The sequence below is a fragment of the Trichinella spiralis genome, assembly GCF_000181795.1.
Source record: "Trichinella spiralis strain ISS 195 chromosome Unknown Scfld2, whole genome shotgun sequence".
NCBI classification, from domain to species: domain Eukaryota; kingdom Metazoa; phylum Nematoda; class Enoplea; order Trichinellida; family Trichinellidae; genus Trichinella; species Trichinella spiralis.
This window is the reverse complement of record NW_003526941.1, coordinates 4,437,339-4,452,793: the sequence shown is the minus strand read 5'-3', so window position 1 is coordinate 4,452,793 and position 15,455 is coordinate 4,437,339. Positions and strand designations below refer to the sequence as shown.

The following is a 15,455-nucleotide window of genomic DNA, read 5'->3' as shown; positions in this document are numbered from 1 at the left end:
AATCTCATAACATTATTAAAACCCACTTAAACTTTCGCAAAACTAAAGCTTCTCCCCCCCCACCTCTTTCTCAAAATAAAAATAAACATATTAATTAATCGAGTATAATAAAATTATGATAATTATTAAAAATGAACACTTGCCTTTCGATTCGACAGTTAAACGACACGACGATTTCGCATTTCCAAATCTTGATTCAGCAGTACAAACATAAGTACCGCCAAACTGCTTTTTAACATTTCTTATTGTCAATCGGCCTGCACTACCGTCAAAAAATGTTTCAAAATTTCCGCCTGTTGATATCTGCAATCCATTTCTAAAATGAGAAAAGTTTTTTTATAAAATGTAAAAAATAAAACTACAAATCTTTCCTGTTACATTAGAGGCATAATAAATGATAAAATTGCTCAAATCATCCATTGGACATAAAATATTAAAAATTAAAAATTGTTCTACTTCACTAATTCATTCTGTATATATATATATATATATATAGATAGATAGTTGTGCTTTTCTCTCAATTCAATCAATTCTCAATATAATAATGACGAATAAAATAAAATAATCAATTTCCCATATAACATATCATTAAAAATTTCAAATCAAATAAATATGTGATAATGTTAAAATTTGCACTGATAAAAATTGCATTCAAATTTTCATTATAGTCAATAGTAATAAACGTGAAATATGCATGCTTATCGGTTCAAATATTATTCAAATACTTTTAAAATGTTTTGTGAAATTTATGCATATAATTATAAGAACACAAAATCATGCTACATGCACGAATTTCTTTAGGATGCAAATTCTGGTAGAAATTATGAACGTCAAAAAAGTTGAAAATTCTTGTAAAAATCTCTTACCTGGACCAGATAAGTTTCGTCGATGTATCACAATCCAACGTTACTGCCAAAATTGCAGTAGCCCCTTCTTCAACAGACTGAAAAAGTATTTTATCTTTAAAAGTGAACAATATTTTACCATTCGATAAAAAAAAGAAAAACTTTATAAAAAGTCCAAAAAAAGACCGATTATAGTTTAGTTTAATAGGTGATTTATAATATAAGTGATATTTTAATTTTTCTCTACGTAATTTCTGACAGACTTGGTTGTAAATGAATTTCTTATATATAATATCGATATAATCAAAAATTCAATAAATGATAAAAACAACTTGAATATCATTATTGTGTATTTTATAAAATACAGTTTTTCTTACTTCATTATGAAGTTCATTTGTAAACATCGGGGGCTTTGCTGATCTACAAAGAAAAATATAATTAACAATAGATATGATTTAAAAAAATTTTTTAAAAACAAAGATTACGATTTCTTTTTAGGAACAGGACTTGGTGATGTCGCCTTTAATTTTTTCATTCTAAAAATTAAAGCATGACAGATTCTCAACTGTACAAATATTTCTTCATTATTTAGAGTTAATAATTCAAACATGAAATAAATAAAACACAAATTACTATTGTTATAAAGATAAAATTAGAATAAATTATAATAAATAAGCAACAAAGCAAAAGAAGAAATACAAACTTACTCAGGTACAACGATTGGAAAAGAAGTTTCCGTTTTGCCTGCACTGTTTTCAATAAACAGTTCGTATTTACCAGAATCACGGTCTGTAGGATTCTAGACATTTGAAACGGAATAAACTGCATCATCACATCAAGCACCATTCGAGTAATATGAATTAAGAAATAATTTTTCATAAAGAAACTGATTAAAAATTATTATTTAAAAAAATCTCGTGATACATTAATATTTGAAAATTATGACATGTATATGATTTTGAAAAATAAATCAACAAAAAATGTACCTTCACTGAAAGTGATGCCGTGTATTGGCCTTTTCCATTGGAGGTTAGCTTTTTTGTAATTTGCTCAGATTGGCTGAGTATTTTATTATCCTTCTTCCATATAGCTTTCGGAGAAGTGTCCGATTGAAATTTGCATTCGATAAAAATGCGGTCAGCGTCGACAGTCGGTTCAATTTTCGGCAGAAAAATTGGTTTCCTCTCTAATTTCTGTTTCAACTCTTCTAAAAAATGAAAATAAAAAAATTTATACATATATAATCACAAATAATAAAATTTGATTAATTGTTTTTTGGATTTTCAAAAATCATTTCTTCTCACCTGCATCAATTTTCAAATTTACATTGGCACTTGTCTCACCAAGTTTGTTTTTCAAACTGCACTTGTAAATGCCGGCAGATTTTTCTGTAGGATTCTGAAATTAGAATTTTTTCATTTTTTAATCAAGCAAAATAGAAAAAAAAATAATTTTATTGTGTCACCATTATGTCCAGTCGAAAAAGATACAAATTCGGCCCTACAGTTTCTTCGTGATGTACAAGTTTTGCAGATTCTTTCAATGGAACACCATCCAGTGACCATGTGGCCTGCAAAATTCAAGATGAAAGTTGCAAAGGAAATTTTTTTAAAAAAAAATATTGTTCATCAAAAAAAGTCTACTTTTGGTTTTGGCTTCGCTTTAGCCACGCATTTCAAAGAGACAACACTTCCATCGGCAGAAGTTGTTATTGAAGGCTTTTCTGCTATGGTTGGCGAAAAATCCGCAGGTTCAGGTGGAATGTCAAAATTGAGAGTTAAATTGGCATTTGTTTCTCCGGCATCATTTTTGACAGTACATTTGTACAAGCCACTGTCTTCTGGCACAAGATCCTGAAATTTATACTCACCGATTTTATCATTTATCAAAATAATAAATCTCACTACCACTTACGTGCAATTCCAATTCAAACAGATACGTGTGATCCGGCTCTTTAACAGCGGTGATTTTCACTCGGCCTCCAGCTTGTACTGGTGCACCATTGTGAATCCAAGTGGCAGTTGGCAATACTGCCGATTTCACCCGACATTCCATTAAAATAATGGCTCCATCATTTTTCGGTATAATTTTCGGCTTTGTTAAAAATACGGGAGGTTTTATTTTGGATTCTTCTTCCGCTAAATTAATAATATTACAAAATATTCATTAGTGAAAAAAAACCTTGAAATAATGCATTATTTTCCATTAAACTAAAATAAATGTCAATGTTCACTTTACCTGCAAAATTAAGATTAATATTCGCATTGCTATCACCGAATTCATTTGCAACATTGCATTTATACGTTCCACGATCATCAGCTGTTGGATCCTGCAAATAATTTTCGAAACAATAAAAGACGAATGTATTACTTTTTTTCTGCAAAAATAAAATTTTGATAAAATTAAATCAATGAAATTATTTAATGCAATTTTTTGATTTCTCTTTATCTCTGAAACAGTTGTGAAATTATGAAAAAGTAAATAAAATTAGAATTGTTTATTTTTGCCGGCATTAAATATCTTATTTGCTTCAAAACATTCTGCTTGGACATTTGGACGTCGGCTGAGTATAATCACTTCAAGCATTTACGTTTTGCCTTGATCATCTAATGATCTGCTAGATGTTTCAATTACGTAAACACGTGAATGTCGCCCATCAACCACGTCACGTGTCACATAAAGTCGCATATGCATACATACATAAAAATATAAATAAATAAATGTATAAATATATTATATACACACATATTTGTGTATACATGTATGTATAAATAAAATTCCATCACTTAGCTGATGCAAGCAAAATTTAAACTTGAAACTAATAACCTTTTGAGTAGGAAAAGAAAAAAAGACAATACGGGAGTAAAAAATGGTTGAATTTATCATTTTCACGTGCAAAATTAAGCATTCTCAATTACAGAGAAATTGTCAATAAAAATTGTTTGTTTGTTTGAAAAGTTCAGAACTATTCACCTGATACATTCAAAATAAGAGCTTATACAAAATAAATTTTTATGTAATAATCAAAGAAAACAAATGATAAAGTCAATGGTAGAACACTGCAATTTATTATTAATAAAGCAACGAAGAAAGTAATTAATCAGTTTCAAAATAATAATAATAATACGTGAAATTCTGCACCATGCTGTTCATCAAAGCAAAAAATGTATAATCTGATGAAATTATTATTTTTTTACAAAACTTCTTATTTCAGAATTGTAATTTGTTTCAACTAAAGCTTCGATAATGATCAATTAATTGTGCTGAATAATAATGTACAAGCGCATGGGTCAGTGTTGCTATCTTAAGCTAGTATAAGCAGAAGCTTTACCAACTGAAATGAAGATTATCTCTACAATAACAACAATCAAACCAGCATAAATGAAATTTTAAAAATTTGCATACAATTCCAATAAAATGATAAAACTTTCATAATTTTTGCAATAATATAAACATTATGTTGGAGAAGCAGATACAAAAAACAAAATCACGCCTGCTAGTGTCACAAATGAAAGCCTACTTACTTTAATCAGAAGAGTAACCAGATGCTGCTCTTTTCCAAGATGCTTGGAATTGAGGGTATAGCGAGCATTATCGGTAACTGGTTTCGAGCCGTGAAACCATTGCACTTTCGGATTAGGCTGCGAATCTAGCAAACATTCCATCAACAGGTGACCCTCTGGCGTTTGCTTGATCACCGGTTTTTGTGTAAACCGTGGTGCTTTTCCACCGGGCATTTTTGCAAAATTTTACTAAACACAAAAAAAAATTATATAAAATTTCAAAAATAGAAACAAATAAAAAACAGTAAATTCAATAATTCATTACCGAATGAATAAAAGAAATGAATTAATCAACCAATTATCAAAACTATAAAATATACGGAAAACATGTGGAAGCAATTAATTGATTAATAATTTGAAAGTGAACAAAAAAAAAGCAACATTGAGAACAAGTAAACAAATAAAATGCAAATTTTACAAATAATTTTTTGCACCAATTGCCTTGCCCGTATAGGAAAAAATTTAAACATTGGATGTCGACGCTCGAAGTCATGACTTTGTCATGCAGAACGCAGAAAATTGTCAAAGCAAAGCAGTTAGTTAACAATTTAACTAGAAACTGAAATTTAAATATAGAAAGAAGTTATGCAATGGCAGCGTCATTGTGAACGCACATCAACGAATTGTTCAATCAGCGAGTAAGTAACATTCTTGCTTGTCTGCCATTTTATTCAATAGGAGCAGACGAAGCAGAAGAAGAAAGAGCTAGATGAAGAAGAAGAGGAAGAAGAAGACAACGATGATGATGATGATGATGAAGTTGCCTTGATGCTATATGGTGGTTTCAAATTGCGCGCAGCTGAGCCTCTGATCTTGCATGCTCGCATGGAAAATGAATCTCATAAATTTCCCAATCTACCAATTCTATATTGTTTATGTGTAAATAATTTTAGCCGAAAAATGAAAGTCCCAATAATTTGTTTTGACACCATGAAAAGTTTGCCATAATAATGAAGTTGAAAATGTATATACAATTTTAACTTTTCCCTCATCTCAAATCAAATCCCACCTTCTGTCGATCACTTGCTCATCTGTTAACATAACACCCTGCAATATACTGTATATATATAGTACAAAAATACAAAATTAATTTTCATTCTATTCTTGAATAATTCATTTCTAAATTATTCATTATTTTATAAGAAATATATTCAAATTCAATAAAAACAACATGTGAAAAAAGGAAAACTTTCACAACAATATGTCAATAAATTGAAAGCTTGTCCAAAACGACCAGCATCAACAAAGCAAGCAATAATTGAAAAAACTTGTTTGTAAACTTTTAAATAAATAAAAAAAAGTTATCAAGCTATTTTTCTATGAACACCCCTTGATTATTGATTAAATATAATTTATTGAACAAATTCTTATTTTTAATTAATTATGAGCAACAACTTATTGTCTTAAAAATTTTATAATGCTAAAATATAATACAAAACAATAAATTAAAATAATGAAATTCCCCTTAAATAAACATAATAACAACAACTGTTCAAAATATACTTATTGTTTAAAAGATATCACAAAAATTTTTAAGTGAACATTTAAAAAATTCTTAAAACAAACTGCAATTGAAAACGTCCAATTACAGTAAATAATGTAAAAATTTACATAGCATAATATTCGACATTTATTACTATCTCATTAAAGAAAATTATATTTTGAGAAAATTAATAATATAAATATTTCATAATTTTCGCAAAGCGGCACAAATTTAACAGAAAAAAAACAAATTATTCTTGGACATTTTTTCATATAGATAATTGTTTAAAAATAAAACAGCATTCATCAATAAATATTGTTATACTATTATTTTTCATGTGTATGAAATTCCATTCTTATCTTGCTTTCATTTTAAAAGTTAATTTTTCAAAAATCAAAATTTAACAAATTTGTTGAAGCATTTGTGTTCATTATAAAATAAACATTTTACAAATTCTCGTTTCAAATGCAAAGAAAGCAATTTTAAACGAATTCATAATTACTGAACTTTTAAAAAATAGCAATAACAAAAAATTGAAAATTTATCAAGTTTATATTTAAATTTGAATGCTTATTTTCAAATAAAAAAAACCTCTCCAATACTCTTTATACTGAATTGAACACAAAAAATACATATAATTCAAAATGAATATAGTCTACATTTTTAGCATTTCCTATATTTTTAAAATATTTCTCTCATCAACATTGCATTTCATTATCCTGCTTGAAAAAACATTCACGATTAAGCTCGTAGAAAAAGTTTCACGCACACAGATACGCTTATATTAATTAACAAATTGTATAAATACCACTGAAGTATATAACTAATTATAATCTCCAAAAAAGAATAAAATTTTTTTAAACAAGTTGCACTAAGAACAAAAACATTACTTTAAAATATTACAAAAATAATTTGCATACAAATAAAAATATTCAAAGTAAAATTGTGAAATATAAATTTTATTTTTACTTTTAAAACATGTAGCTTTATTTATTGTGTGAACTTGTAGCTTGTGTTTAAGAGGAACAATGCTGATGAAAAATAAATATAAAAAATTAACCTCAATAAAAAAGAAATTAAAAATAAGTACTTGTAATAAATGATGCAACCTCAGTAAATTTTGACCAACAGTTGCCATGAAGAAATTTAGCTTCAGAAAATTGAAGAAAAAAAAAAGAAAAGCAACATCAAATGCAAAATATTCAACATTTAAAATACAAAAACCAATACTTGATAATTATTTTTAATATTAAAAAGTTAAACATCAAAAATGTAATTATTAAATTTTTTTCACCAGTTGTCAACAGTTTATTGAATTGTTAATAATAAATTTTTGATTAAAAATAATATTTTTTTATTTAAATAAACCAATTCAAAAATACTTAAATAAATAATAATAATGCTTACTGCTTTTGCCAGAGTCCTGAGAATCGGATGAAGTGAAGATGCACGACAACAGTTGTTCCTTTTTCTTAGCTTCAAATGCCGCAGGTGAAGAAACAAAGTAGCAAGCTATAAAGAAAACCAAATCAAAGCATAAAACGAGATCTATCACGCCAATCAGAGTTGAGCACAGAGAGCGGCAATTAAAAGAAAAAAAAATATATATACATATATGAAGGTCAGAAAAATGCAGTCTGAATTAAAGTGCACAACACAACTGGCATTTAGCAAATGAGCTTGACGCCTGAGAGTATTCAAGCCAGGTGAACTGGAGCTAATGAAAAGATTCACAATCTTGGCATTTGCTTGAAACAGATCAAAAAAATATGAATTGCATTTGAAAAAAAGAAAACAATCCCAAGCTTGAAGTGAACAAATTTCTAGTTGTACATGTGCACTTAAGTTATTTAAATTTTATTATTGAACATTCCAGCAGTATAGTAGTTCTTCGACAATTTATTTTTGTTTCTAATAATTAGTAAATAATAAATATATACACAATTGGCAATTTGTCATTTCATTCATAATGAACAGTTGCGCTTTTCAGTTTGTTTAGAAAAAAAGCTAACCACAAACAAGAAAACAAATAAGAGCCGGTGTAAAAGTAAAAGTAGTAGTAGTAGTAGTAGTAAGAGAAAATTGCAGCTAATAGCTGATGAATAAAATTGAAAGCAAAAGCGTTGAAAGAAATAAACGCATCTGAGTGGTAAAATATATGTTATGCATGTGCTATTCGATTCTATTCGACTATTCGTTTCTTCCAAACGGCACCTCTGACGACCGATGTGAAACGAAAAGATGCACAAGCTTGAACGTTGATTGGGTTGAATCGTTGTCGGACGTGCCGGCAACACCAACGCCAACGTCGATGCAACTTTTCAACACAGACAACAAGCTGTGATGTGAAGAAAATGGGAAACAAAAAATAATAATAACATCATCATCATCATCATCATCATCAACTGCTTCTGCACGCAAATTCTGACTCGACTAAACGGACATTCTTCAGCATGTGCACAACTGGTCGTCTTCATACGCACGCGAACACACACACACACACAGACGTACGTTTAATCCAAAAATTTTCCACTTTGAAAAATTTCAAATTTCTTCTCATCATTACCCAAGCAGTGATTTTATTGTTCTACTATATTTCACTTTTAAAAACTAATTCACCCTGAACACTTTTCAAATAATTGCTGCTAAATTTGAAAAGAATCTGAATCAACGTTTTAAAATCAATTCCTGCCGGCAACAGTATTTTTATTTTTCACCTTCGGCTTTTTAAGCTGTTCATTTCAATGAAAAACTCAAAATAACTCAAAAATTATAAAACACTTGTATTCGTTTTCAAAAATTGATTTTCAATTATTTTTTTCACAATAAAATAATTTTCTACTCATTCGACAGTCAAGAAAAAATACTCGAAAAAACAAAAACTTTTTTTCAATTATTCATAATTTTACAAATTCAATAATTGTGAATAAACACTTACCTTAACAATTTGCATGTGAAACAGGATAACAAGTCAAAAGCGCTGGTACTTCTGCCAAAATGCCAATTCAAATGAATTCAGAACACGAAATTGCAACAATTTTTATCATCTCAATCAAACTGACCAATAACTGTACGCGATTCAAATTTCAAAAAGTAACATTTGAATTTAACAAGTTAATACTGTATTATTTTTGGATCTTCATAATAGGAAATTTTCAAAATTTGAATTCACAATGAAATAAAAAATAAATTCTAATATGCTGAATTATGAAATTATTTTTATAAAAGCAAAATATATTAAATAAACTTAAAATCTATTACTTAGAGAAGTTTTGTGAATGATGAAATAATTACTTTTTTTCTCCCACTTTAAAAGAATTTTTAAACTTTTAAATTTTACCAACTGTAGCATTCTTATAATATCTTTCATTTTAACAGGTCGGCTTACAGCTCATGCATTTTTACTTAAATCTCACGTTTCACCGCAATTCGATAAGAAGAAAACAGTTTAGAATTTCAGCAACTTTTCACACCGTTTGTTAGTGCTCAATGATGTCGTTTTTTAATCAACTTGCACTTAAAATTTACATAACAGCGCTTAGAGATATCATCTTCTCTTCTTCACTGAAAATATCTTTTCCAGCGTCGCGTGATAGGCAAGCTGGAAAATCAGGACAGTTTTATTGCTTTACTTCGTTTGTTGAAATAATTTTTCAAAACAGTTTTAAATGCATGAACATCTACTATTAAATGATGAACAAGAAAACTATTAAATCTAATACCATCTTCCGAAGTTTCACGGATCATTGTCTAATTGTGCACATTATGCAGCTATCACTAACTATACTGTTGGTCTTTAAAAAACGTTACAAAAAGAAGACATATTAATTTGAAAACAACTTCAACTATTAAACTTTCTATAACTAACTTATTACATACACTCAAAATAAAAAATAGATGTTTAATGCAAGTTACTGATATTTTTGAAGAAAATTTTGTTACAACTGCATTATTCACCATATTTATACATGATTTTGATTAGCATACTGTAAAAAAGCAAAAACGCATGAATTATAAAATATAAAACATTAGTCAAAATAAATATTGTTTTGCGAGAATTATAATGTTAAAAGTTCTCAAATAACATTCTTTTTTTATAAAAGTATTATTTTAAAAAGGTGAAAATGGAAATGGAATTTACTTTTCTTGAATCGCATCAACAAAAAGCGCAGCCAGGTGATCCTTCGACCGTACTTCCGGAATGGATTCGATCTGCAGAAATTGTATCACGAAATATAGTGGACGATCAGATCCCGTTAGATAAGATAAATGAAGAAATTCCCCAATTTTTAAAAGATGCACTGCTTGAAAACAGTATAAAGACTTTGTTTCCAATTCAGGGAGCTGTACTGCCATTTTTTATAAATTGTACATGGAGTGTCGAACCTCCACCAGATATTTGTATTTCTTCACCAACTGGAAGTGGAAAGACTCTGTGTTATGTCTTGCCTATAATTTATGCTTTGCGTGATCGACCAATGCCTAGAATTCGTGCTTTGGTTATTGTACCAACTGCTGAATTGGTCGATCAGGTTTATCAAGTTTTTTCCCAGTTTGCAAAGTATGCAAAACTGAAGTAAGTATTTAGGGGATTGATATGATTTTTTATAATTTGGAGAAGCAAGCTGACTACAGAAGCCAAAAACACTAAAACTGAGAGTTTTGATTTTGCAGAGTGGTATCGATATCTGGCGAGAAAAGTCTGAAAAGAGATTATAATAAAATTTACGAAACAACTCCTGGAGGCTTATGTGCAACTTGCGATGTTTTAATTTCTACACCTGGTCGATTGTTGGAGCATTTATTTGGGCCGCATAGATCTTCTTTTAACTTGCAGTATCTTCGATTTTTGGTTTTCGACGAGGCAGATTTTTTACTACGAGATGATTACTATGCGCTTCTTTTAAAAGCAAGTGGTTATAGAAACGTATAAAATTGGAAAACAGCTTATATGATGAATTATTTTTTCATTTCAGAGTATAGAAGAGACTGTTTATTGTAGCAATGATGATTCAACAACATGTTGTGATGCTATGGCATTGGACAGAAATTTTGAATTTTACAATCTCACAAGTGATAAACATTTTCCAGCGACAACTCGGATGATCAGCAGTCGTTGTGATTACCACGTGAAAAGAATTCCACTGAATTCCCGTATTCGCCTTAAGGATTATCTTCATCCTCACTATGTGCCACTTCAGAAGATTCTTCTTTCCGCAACATTGGCCCAAAGTTCTGAGATTTTGTCACGAATTCAACTATTCCGTCCAGTAATGTATAAATCAGAGAATAGTGATACAGTTCAACAGTACACTTTGAATGAAAATATCCCTACCAATGAAATTGTGTTTCCTACTAATTTGGAAGAGTACTTCGTTGAATGCGATCTACAAGTCAAACCGCTGATCGTTTGTTCTCTTTTGAAACAGTTTGATTGTATGCAAATTCTGTGCTTTACCGAAACTCGAAGACATAGTCACAGGCTGGCAGTTCTGTTGCAGCTAATGAAATTCAATGACGTTGCAGAAATTTCCAAAGACATCAGCCTCGGACAACGTCGTCGAACGTTGACCGCTTTCGCTGATGGAAAAGTTAGTTCTTTTTTATTTCTATTCAAGCATGAATATTTCAGTGGTATTTTTTGGAAATTCTAGATAAAAATTATTATATGCAGTCATTTATTATCTCGTGGAATAAGTTTTCCGGCCGTTGGACTTGTTATTTGCTATGATCCGCCAAAAAATTTTCAGTCGTATGCGCATGTGGCTGGTCGAACTGCTCGTGCCGGAAAATCAGGAAAAATTATTACATTATTTACTACTGATGTAATATTTCACTTTGGTCGTTGCTTGAATTTATTCATTTCATAATTTTTTCTTACAGGAAGTTGATCGTTGCTCCAAGATAGATTGTTATTCAACTTACTTTTCTCGATTACAGCGTTATTCTATTGACGAACAGTATGTTGAAAAGTTAAAACAAGATTATGCCACGAAATTATCAATGCTTGAAAGCAAAGTTAAGCAAGGTAACTTTGGTTCAATTGAGACTTATGGCTTGTTGACGTTAATTCCTTTATAACGTTATAGATGAACTCGATGAGACAATGACAAAGAAGAAACATTGCCAAACTGTACGAAAACGAAAAACATCTAAATAAATGTTTATTGTTATATGTTCATGTTTTTTTTGGAAAAGTAAAAACAAGTACATAAATTTATAATGAAATTTCAATTAATACTACAAATGTAAGCAAAAAAGAAAAAAATACCAAGAAAAAACTTCATGTGAAATGCTACGCGCTATGTTCGAATGTAATGCTGCAGCGGCTTTTTGCAAACTTAACAAAAGGAAAATTCTGTTGATTTTTTTATAATTTCATAAAATAAAAATAAATAATTTAAATTTATACAATTTAAATAAATTTTACATTTGAGTATTGTATATAATGCGCTTTTAATTGCCATATAATACAGTATACTTGTTAAAACCACATTATACTTTAATTACCGTATACTGATCACGCTGACTTGGATATTACAGAAAAACAGAGTTAATTTTCAAAATGGTATGCCAATTATTAAATTTATATTTCTTTCAAAGTTTAATTTAATAAATAAATTTAGGGTCGTGTTCGTACGAAAACTATTAAGAAAGCTGCTCGGACAATCATCAACAGATACTACACTAGACTTGGATTCGATTTTCACACAAACAAAAGAATCGTTGACGAGATAGCGATTGTTCCAAGCAAAAGGATGCGAAATAAAATTGCTGGGTAACTTTTTTATCAGAAATAACTTTCAACTTTTTTTGAAAAATCGTATTTCTTTTTCAATTTTTTCAGTGAATTTATTTCAGTTACTTAAATATAAATTAAATTTATTTTATATTAATGTGAATGAATATGAATGAATGAATGAATATGTGAATGTGATATGAATCAAATTATACACTCATGAAATACTCAGCGGGTTTCTTAGTGTATGTTATTTAGATTTACAACTCATTTAATGAAACGCATTCAGAAAGGTCCAGTCAGAGGAATATCTATCAAATTGCAAGAAGAGGAGCGTGAACGTCGTGACAACTATGTGCCAGATGTATGTGAAACGCACTTTAGTGCAAGTTATATTTAAACTGAGTAGAAAGTTTAAACAATTTCTTGTAGGTTTCTGCCTTATCCGTGGAAACGTTAAACATTGATGAAGAAACAAAAGCTTTGCTAGATTCATTAGTATTTTTTACTTATTTATTTATCGTTTTCACTTTTCTAGTTTGTAATTTTGTCAATTTTAGGGTTTCGGAAATATGGAAGGAATTGAAATAGTTCGTCCTGCTATTAGTTAAAATATTTTTGCAATGAATAACAATTGTATGTGATGAATAAAGAGACAAATGATTATGATAAAGGTTTTTTATGACAATTTAATCATAAAGCATTGCAACTCAAAACATTTTTCTAAAGATAAGAAATTAAGCAATAATAGCAAAAGTATTAAAGATCAAAACAAAATCACAGTTATATTTTATGCTTCGACAATATGCATGGCAAGCGGATTTTCGGTTAAATGAAATACTTTTATTTTCTCCAAATCATAATCAGCCTAAAAAGTATAAGATAAGTACAAGCAAATACCTTGTGAATGTTGTTTGTTAATAGAATATTTATCTTGAAATTTGTATTTGCGACTGTCTGAACTATAAATACCTGATCATCAAGTACTACTAGAGCGGAGGTGGAACTGCCAGTTTCCGACATTGTCATAGTGTGCGTCTTCGATTTTTCTTTGAAGAAACTACAAATAATGAAAATCATATGCGGAGGAAATGGAATGGGATAGTCATCTCAGGTTTGGATTTTTGACGTTCTCTTACTGGTTGTTAAAAGTCCAGTTCTCATTGGATGCTAATGGCGTAACTTCTCTTTGCATACTCATGATGCAATAAGATGGGTTCTCTTGTCTAACCGTTTATTGATTCAATTTATTCTGTGTTGATTATCTCCAATAGTTTTCATTTCATTGGTCCAAATTTTTGATTACTTGTAATGAGAGGTTACGCCATTAGCATCCAATGAGAACTGGACTTCTAACAACCAATAAGAAAATGCGACAATAATTCTGACCGAAGAAAACGAAGTTGGAGGGAATTGAAAATAAATTTTTAACAAAGTTCTAGACAGTATAAAAAGCTTACTTGATATGTTCGTTACTCTTTTCAGATATAAGCCCTTTCTTAGCCTTTCTGAACTGCTTGCTCATTTTAAATAGCTCTTCATATGCATTTTTTCCGTGACGTAGTACGTATTGCAAATAAACGATGCTTGCCTGAAAGTGAATGATAAAAGTAATACACTGATATAAAATTTCAAGCTTTATATTCCACTTTGTAGAACTTTATTTGATCGTCAATATTCTTTATTGTATTTTGCGATTCTTCGATATGTTTATGCAAATATTCTTCATAAGTACAACTGCAAAATTACTAAATGAAACAAGCAAAAAAAACAAAAATCTGCATTACTATAAATCTTCGTCTGGTCCTTCTCTAATCTCTTCATCAATTGGAAACGTGTCTGTTACACTCTCCATATCTGTTTCATTACTCTGCTAAAAATTTCTTGAATGAATGCTTATTTTTGCATAAATTAATTTAATATTACATTGTTTTCTTCGTCCAGCTTTTCATTTTCATTCATCAAGTTCTCTTCAAGGCATTGCAAAATATTATCAAGAAATTTTTCATCTTCAAAAAGTGAATGTAAATCTGCATGGCAATCATTGCCAGATATGTTCAAGTCTTGAATTTCATTTTTCAGATGATCCACAATCTAAAAATTTCAATAAAAATGTTACGATTCAGAAAGAATTAATCACATAAAAGAGTACAAAAAATGAAAACAAACCTTCTGTAGTTTGCTATACGAAACTGCTTCTTCATTTTCGTATTGTTCCAATGTCTGCTTGATATTACAAGGTATGTATTTTAAAGCTTCGTCATTAATAGACGATATTTTATTGTTTCTTGGATGATCCTTGTCCTTTTTTGAAGCAATATTTTCAATTTTACATAACTAAATGATTCATATTGCATTTTGTTATTCACTGAGTCAAAATATTAAGTTCAAAACAATTTTATAATAACATTCATACTTTATAAATTAAAAAATAAAATTGCGTGGTAGATAAATATTAACTAAATGCAAAAATAAAAGAAAATAATACGTCAATATCTTTAGACAATTTTCGCATTTCGGAAGAGTGAATTGCGGAATAATGTTGAAGTCGAATAAATTCAATGTACAACTTTGCTTTGGTTCTCATAGAATTCAATTCTGTTAAGCTTAAATCAGCATCAACACTTTCAGTTTTTTCTGATTTCTTCGAAATATTTGAACAGTCCGAGAGAAAGTTTTGCTCATCTTCAAATTCACGATCGATACGCAAACGCTTGAACGGGGGCGAATCGTCATCCATTTTCAGTAAAAGAAATAATTACGAATAAAGTCCAGTGTGTGAAACACAATTGTGTACATTTTATGATTAAAATTATTTCCAATTT

General features: G+C 29.3%; 5 protein-coding genes across 5 annotated transcripts; 2 read left to right on the top strand and 3 right to left on the bottom strand.

The window, feature by feature from the left end:
• Positions 1 to 26: 26 nt before the first annotated feature.
• Tsp_03487 (putative immunoglobulin I-set domain protein) lies at positions 27 to 3,539 on the bottom strand. Its single transcript, XM_003379788.1, has 14 exons — positions 3,436 to 3,539; positions 3,216 to 3,222; positions 3,120 to 3,174; positions 3,027 to 3,083; positions 2,760 to 2,983; positions 2,489 to 2,698; positions 2,311 to 2,415; positions 2,150 to 2,243; positions 1,832 to 2,052; positions 1,553 to 1,644; positions 1,223 to 1,265; positions 867 to 943; positions 140 to 316; positions 27 to 69 (listed from the first exon to the last, which is right to left on the bottom strand). The coding sequence occupies exons 1-14, from the start codon at positions 3,537 to 3,539 to the stop codon at positions 27 to 29; spliced, it is 1,509 nt and encodes a 502-aa protein (XP_003379836.1).
• A 1,342-nt stretch (positions 3,540 to 4,881) lies between these two features.
• On the top strand, positions 4,882 to 5,334 carry Tsp_03486 (conserved hypothetical protein). The gene is given in 3 exon segments (XM_003379787.1): positions 4,882 to 4,947; positions 5,087 to 5,287; positions 5,302 to 5,334. The coding sequence occupies 3 exon segments, from the start codon at positions 4,882 to 4,884 to the stop codon at positions 5,332 to 5,334; spliced, it is 300 nt and encodes a 99-aa protein (XP_003379835.1).
• Positions 5,335 to 5,401: 67 nt separating this feature from the next.
• On the bottom strand, positions 5,402 to 8,368 carry Tsp_03485 (hypothetical protein). The gene is made up of 6 exons (XM_003379786.1): positions 8,271 to 8,368; positions 8,101 to 8,229; positions 7,553 to 7,731; positions 7,274 to 7,403; positions 6,483 to 6,501; positions 5,402 to 5,455 (listed from the first exon to the last, which is right to left on the bottom strand). The coding sequence occupies exons 1-6, from the start codon at positions 8,366 to 8,368 to the stop codon at positions 5,402 to 5,404; spliced, it is 609 nt and encodes a 202-aa protein (XP_003379834.1).
• A 1,647-nt stretch (positions 8,369 to 10,015) lies between these two features.
• Positions 10,016 to 12,673, top strand: Tsp_03484 (DEAD-box ATP-dependent RNA helicase 1). Its single transcript, XM_003379785.1, has 7 exons — positions 10,016 to 10,467; positions 10,566 to 10,818; positions 10,868 to 11,482; positions 11,642 to 11,716; positions 11,775 to 11,919; positions 11,981 to 12,024; positions 12,545 to 12,673. The coding sequence occupies exons 1-7, from the start codon at positions 10,016 to 10,018 to the stop codon at positions 12,671 to 12,673; spliced, it is 1,713 nt and encodes a 570-aa protein (XP_003379833.1).
• A 747-nt stretch (positions 12,674 to 13,420) lies between these two features.
• Positions 13,421 to 15,370, bottom strand: Tsp_03483 (hypothetical protein). The gene is made up of 8 exons (XM_003379784.1): positions 15,119 to 15,370; positions 14,800 to 14,967; positions 14,557 to 14,724; positions 14,418 to 14,503; positions 14,280 to 14,367; positions 14,091 to 14,221; positions 13,603 to 13,690; positions 13,421 to 13,498 (listed from the first exon to the last, which is right to left on the bottom strand). The coding sequence occupies exons 1-8, from the start codon at positions 15,368 to 15,370 to the stop codon at positions 13,421 to 13,423; spliced, it is 1,059 nt and encodes a 352-aa protein (XP_003379832.1).
• Positions 15,371 to 15,455: the final 85 nt, after the last annotated feature.

Bases quoted from the DNA above. Each gene is read 5' to 3' on its own strand.
- Tsp_03487 (XM_003379788.1), bottom strand. From the start codon at position 3,539: ATGCATATGCGACTTTATGTGACACGTGACGTGGTTGATGGGCGACAT. The intron at 1,266-1,552 runs GTAAGTTTGTAT...TTTTCTTTGTAG, and splicing joins TTTCCAATCGTTGTACCTGA to ATCAGCAAAGCCCCCGATGT. The intron at 317-866 runs GTAAGAGATTTT...TTCTCATTTTAG, and splicing joins ACGAAACTTATCTGGTCCAG to AAATGGATTGCAGATATCAA.
- Tsp_03485 (XM_003379786.1), bottom strand. From the start codon at position 8,368: ATGAAGACGACCAGTTGTGCACATGCTGAAGAATGTCCGTTTAGTCGA. The intron at 8,230-8,270 runs GTTATTATTATT...TTCACATCACAG, and splicing joins ATGATGATGATGATGATGAT to CTTGTTGTCTGTGTTGAAAA. The intron at 7,404-7,552 runs GTTGTGTTGTGC...TTTTCTTTATAG, and splicing joins AGCTCATTTGCTAAATGCCA to CTTGCTACTTTGTTTCTTCA.
- Tsp_03484 (XM_003379785.1), top strand. From the start codon at position 10,016: ATGGAAATGGAATTTACTTTTCTTGAATCGCATCAACAAAAAGCGCAG. The intron at 11,483-11,641 runs GTTAGTTCTTTT...AAAAATTTTCAG, and splicing joins CCGCTTTCGCTGATGGAAAA to TCGTATGCGCATGTGGCTGG. The intron at 11,717-11,774 runs GTAATATTTCAC...TTTTTCTTACAG, and splicing joins TTACATTATTTACTACTGAT to GAAGTTGATCGTTGCTCCAA.
- Tsp_03486 (XM_003379787.1), top strand. From the start codon at position 4,882: ATGTCGACGCTCGAAGTCATGACTTTGTCATGCAGAACGCAGAAAATT. The intron at 4,948-5,086 runs GTTAACAATTTA...TTTATTCAATAG, and splicing joins TTGTCAAAGCAAAGCAGTTA to GAGCAGACGAAGCAGAAGAA.
- Tsp_03483 (XM_003379784.1), bottom strand. From the start codon at position 15,370: ATGGATGACGATTCGCCCCCGTTCAAGCGTTTGCGTATCGATCGTGAA. The intron at 14,725-14,799 runs GTTTGTTTTCAT...TGAAATTTTTAG, and splicing joins CGTATAGCAAACTACAGAAG to ATTGTGGATCATCTGAAAAA. The intron at 13,499-13,602 runs GTATTTATAGTT...TATACTTTTTAG, and splicing joins TAGTAGTACTTGATGATCAG to GCTGATTATGATTTGGAGAA.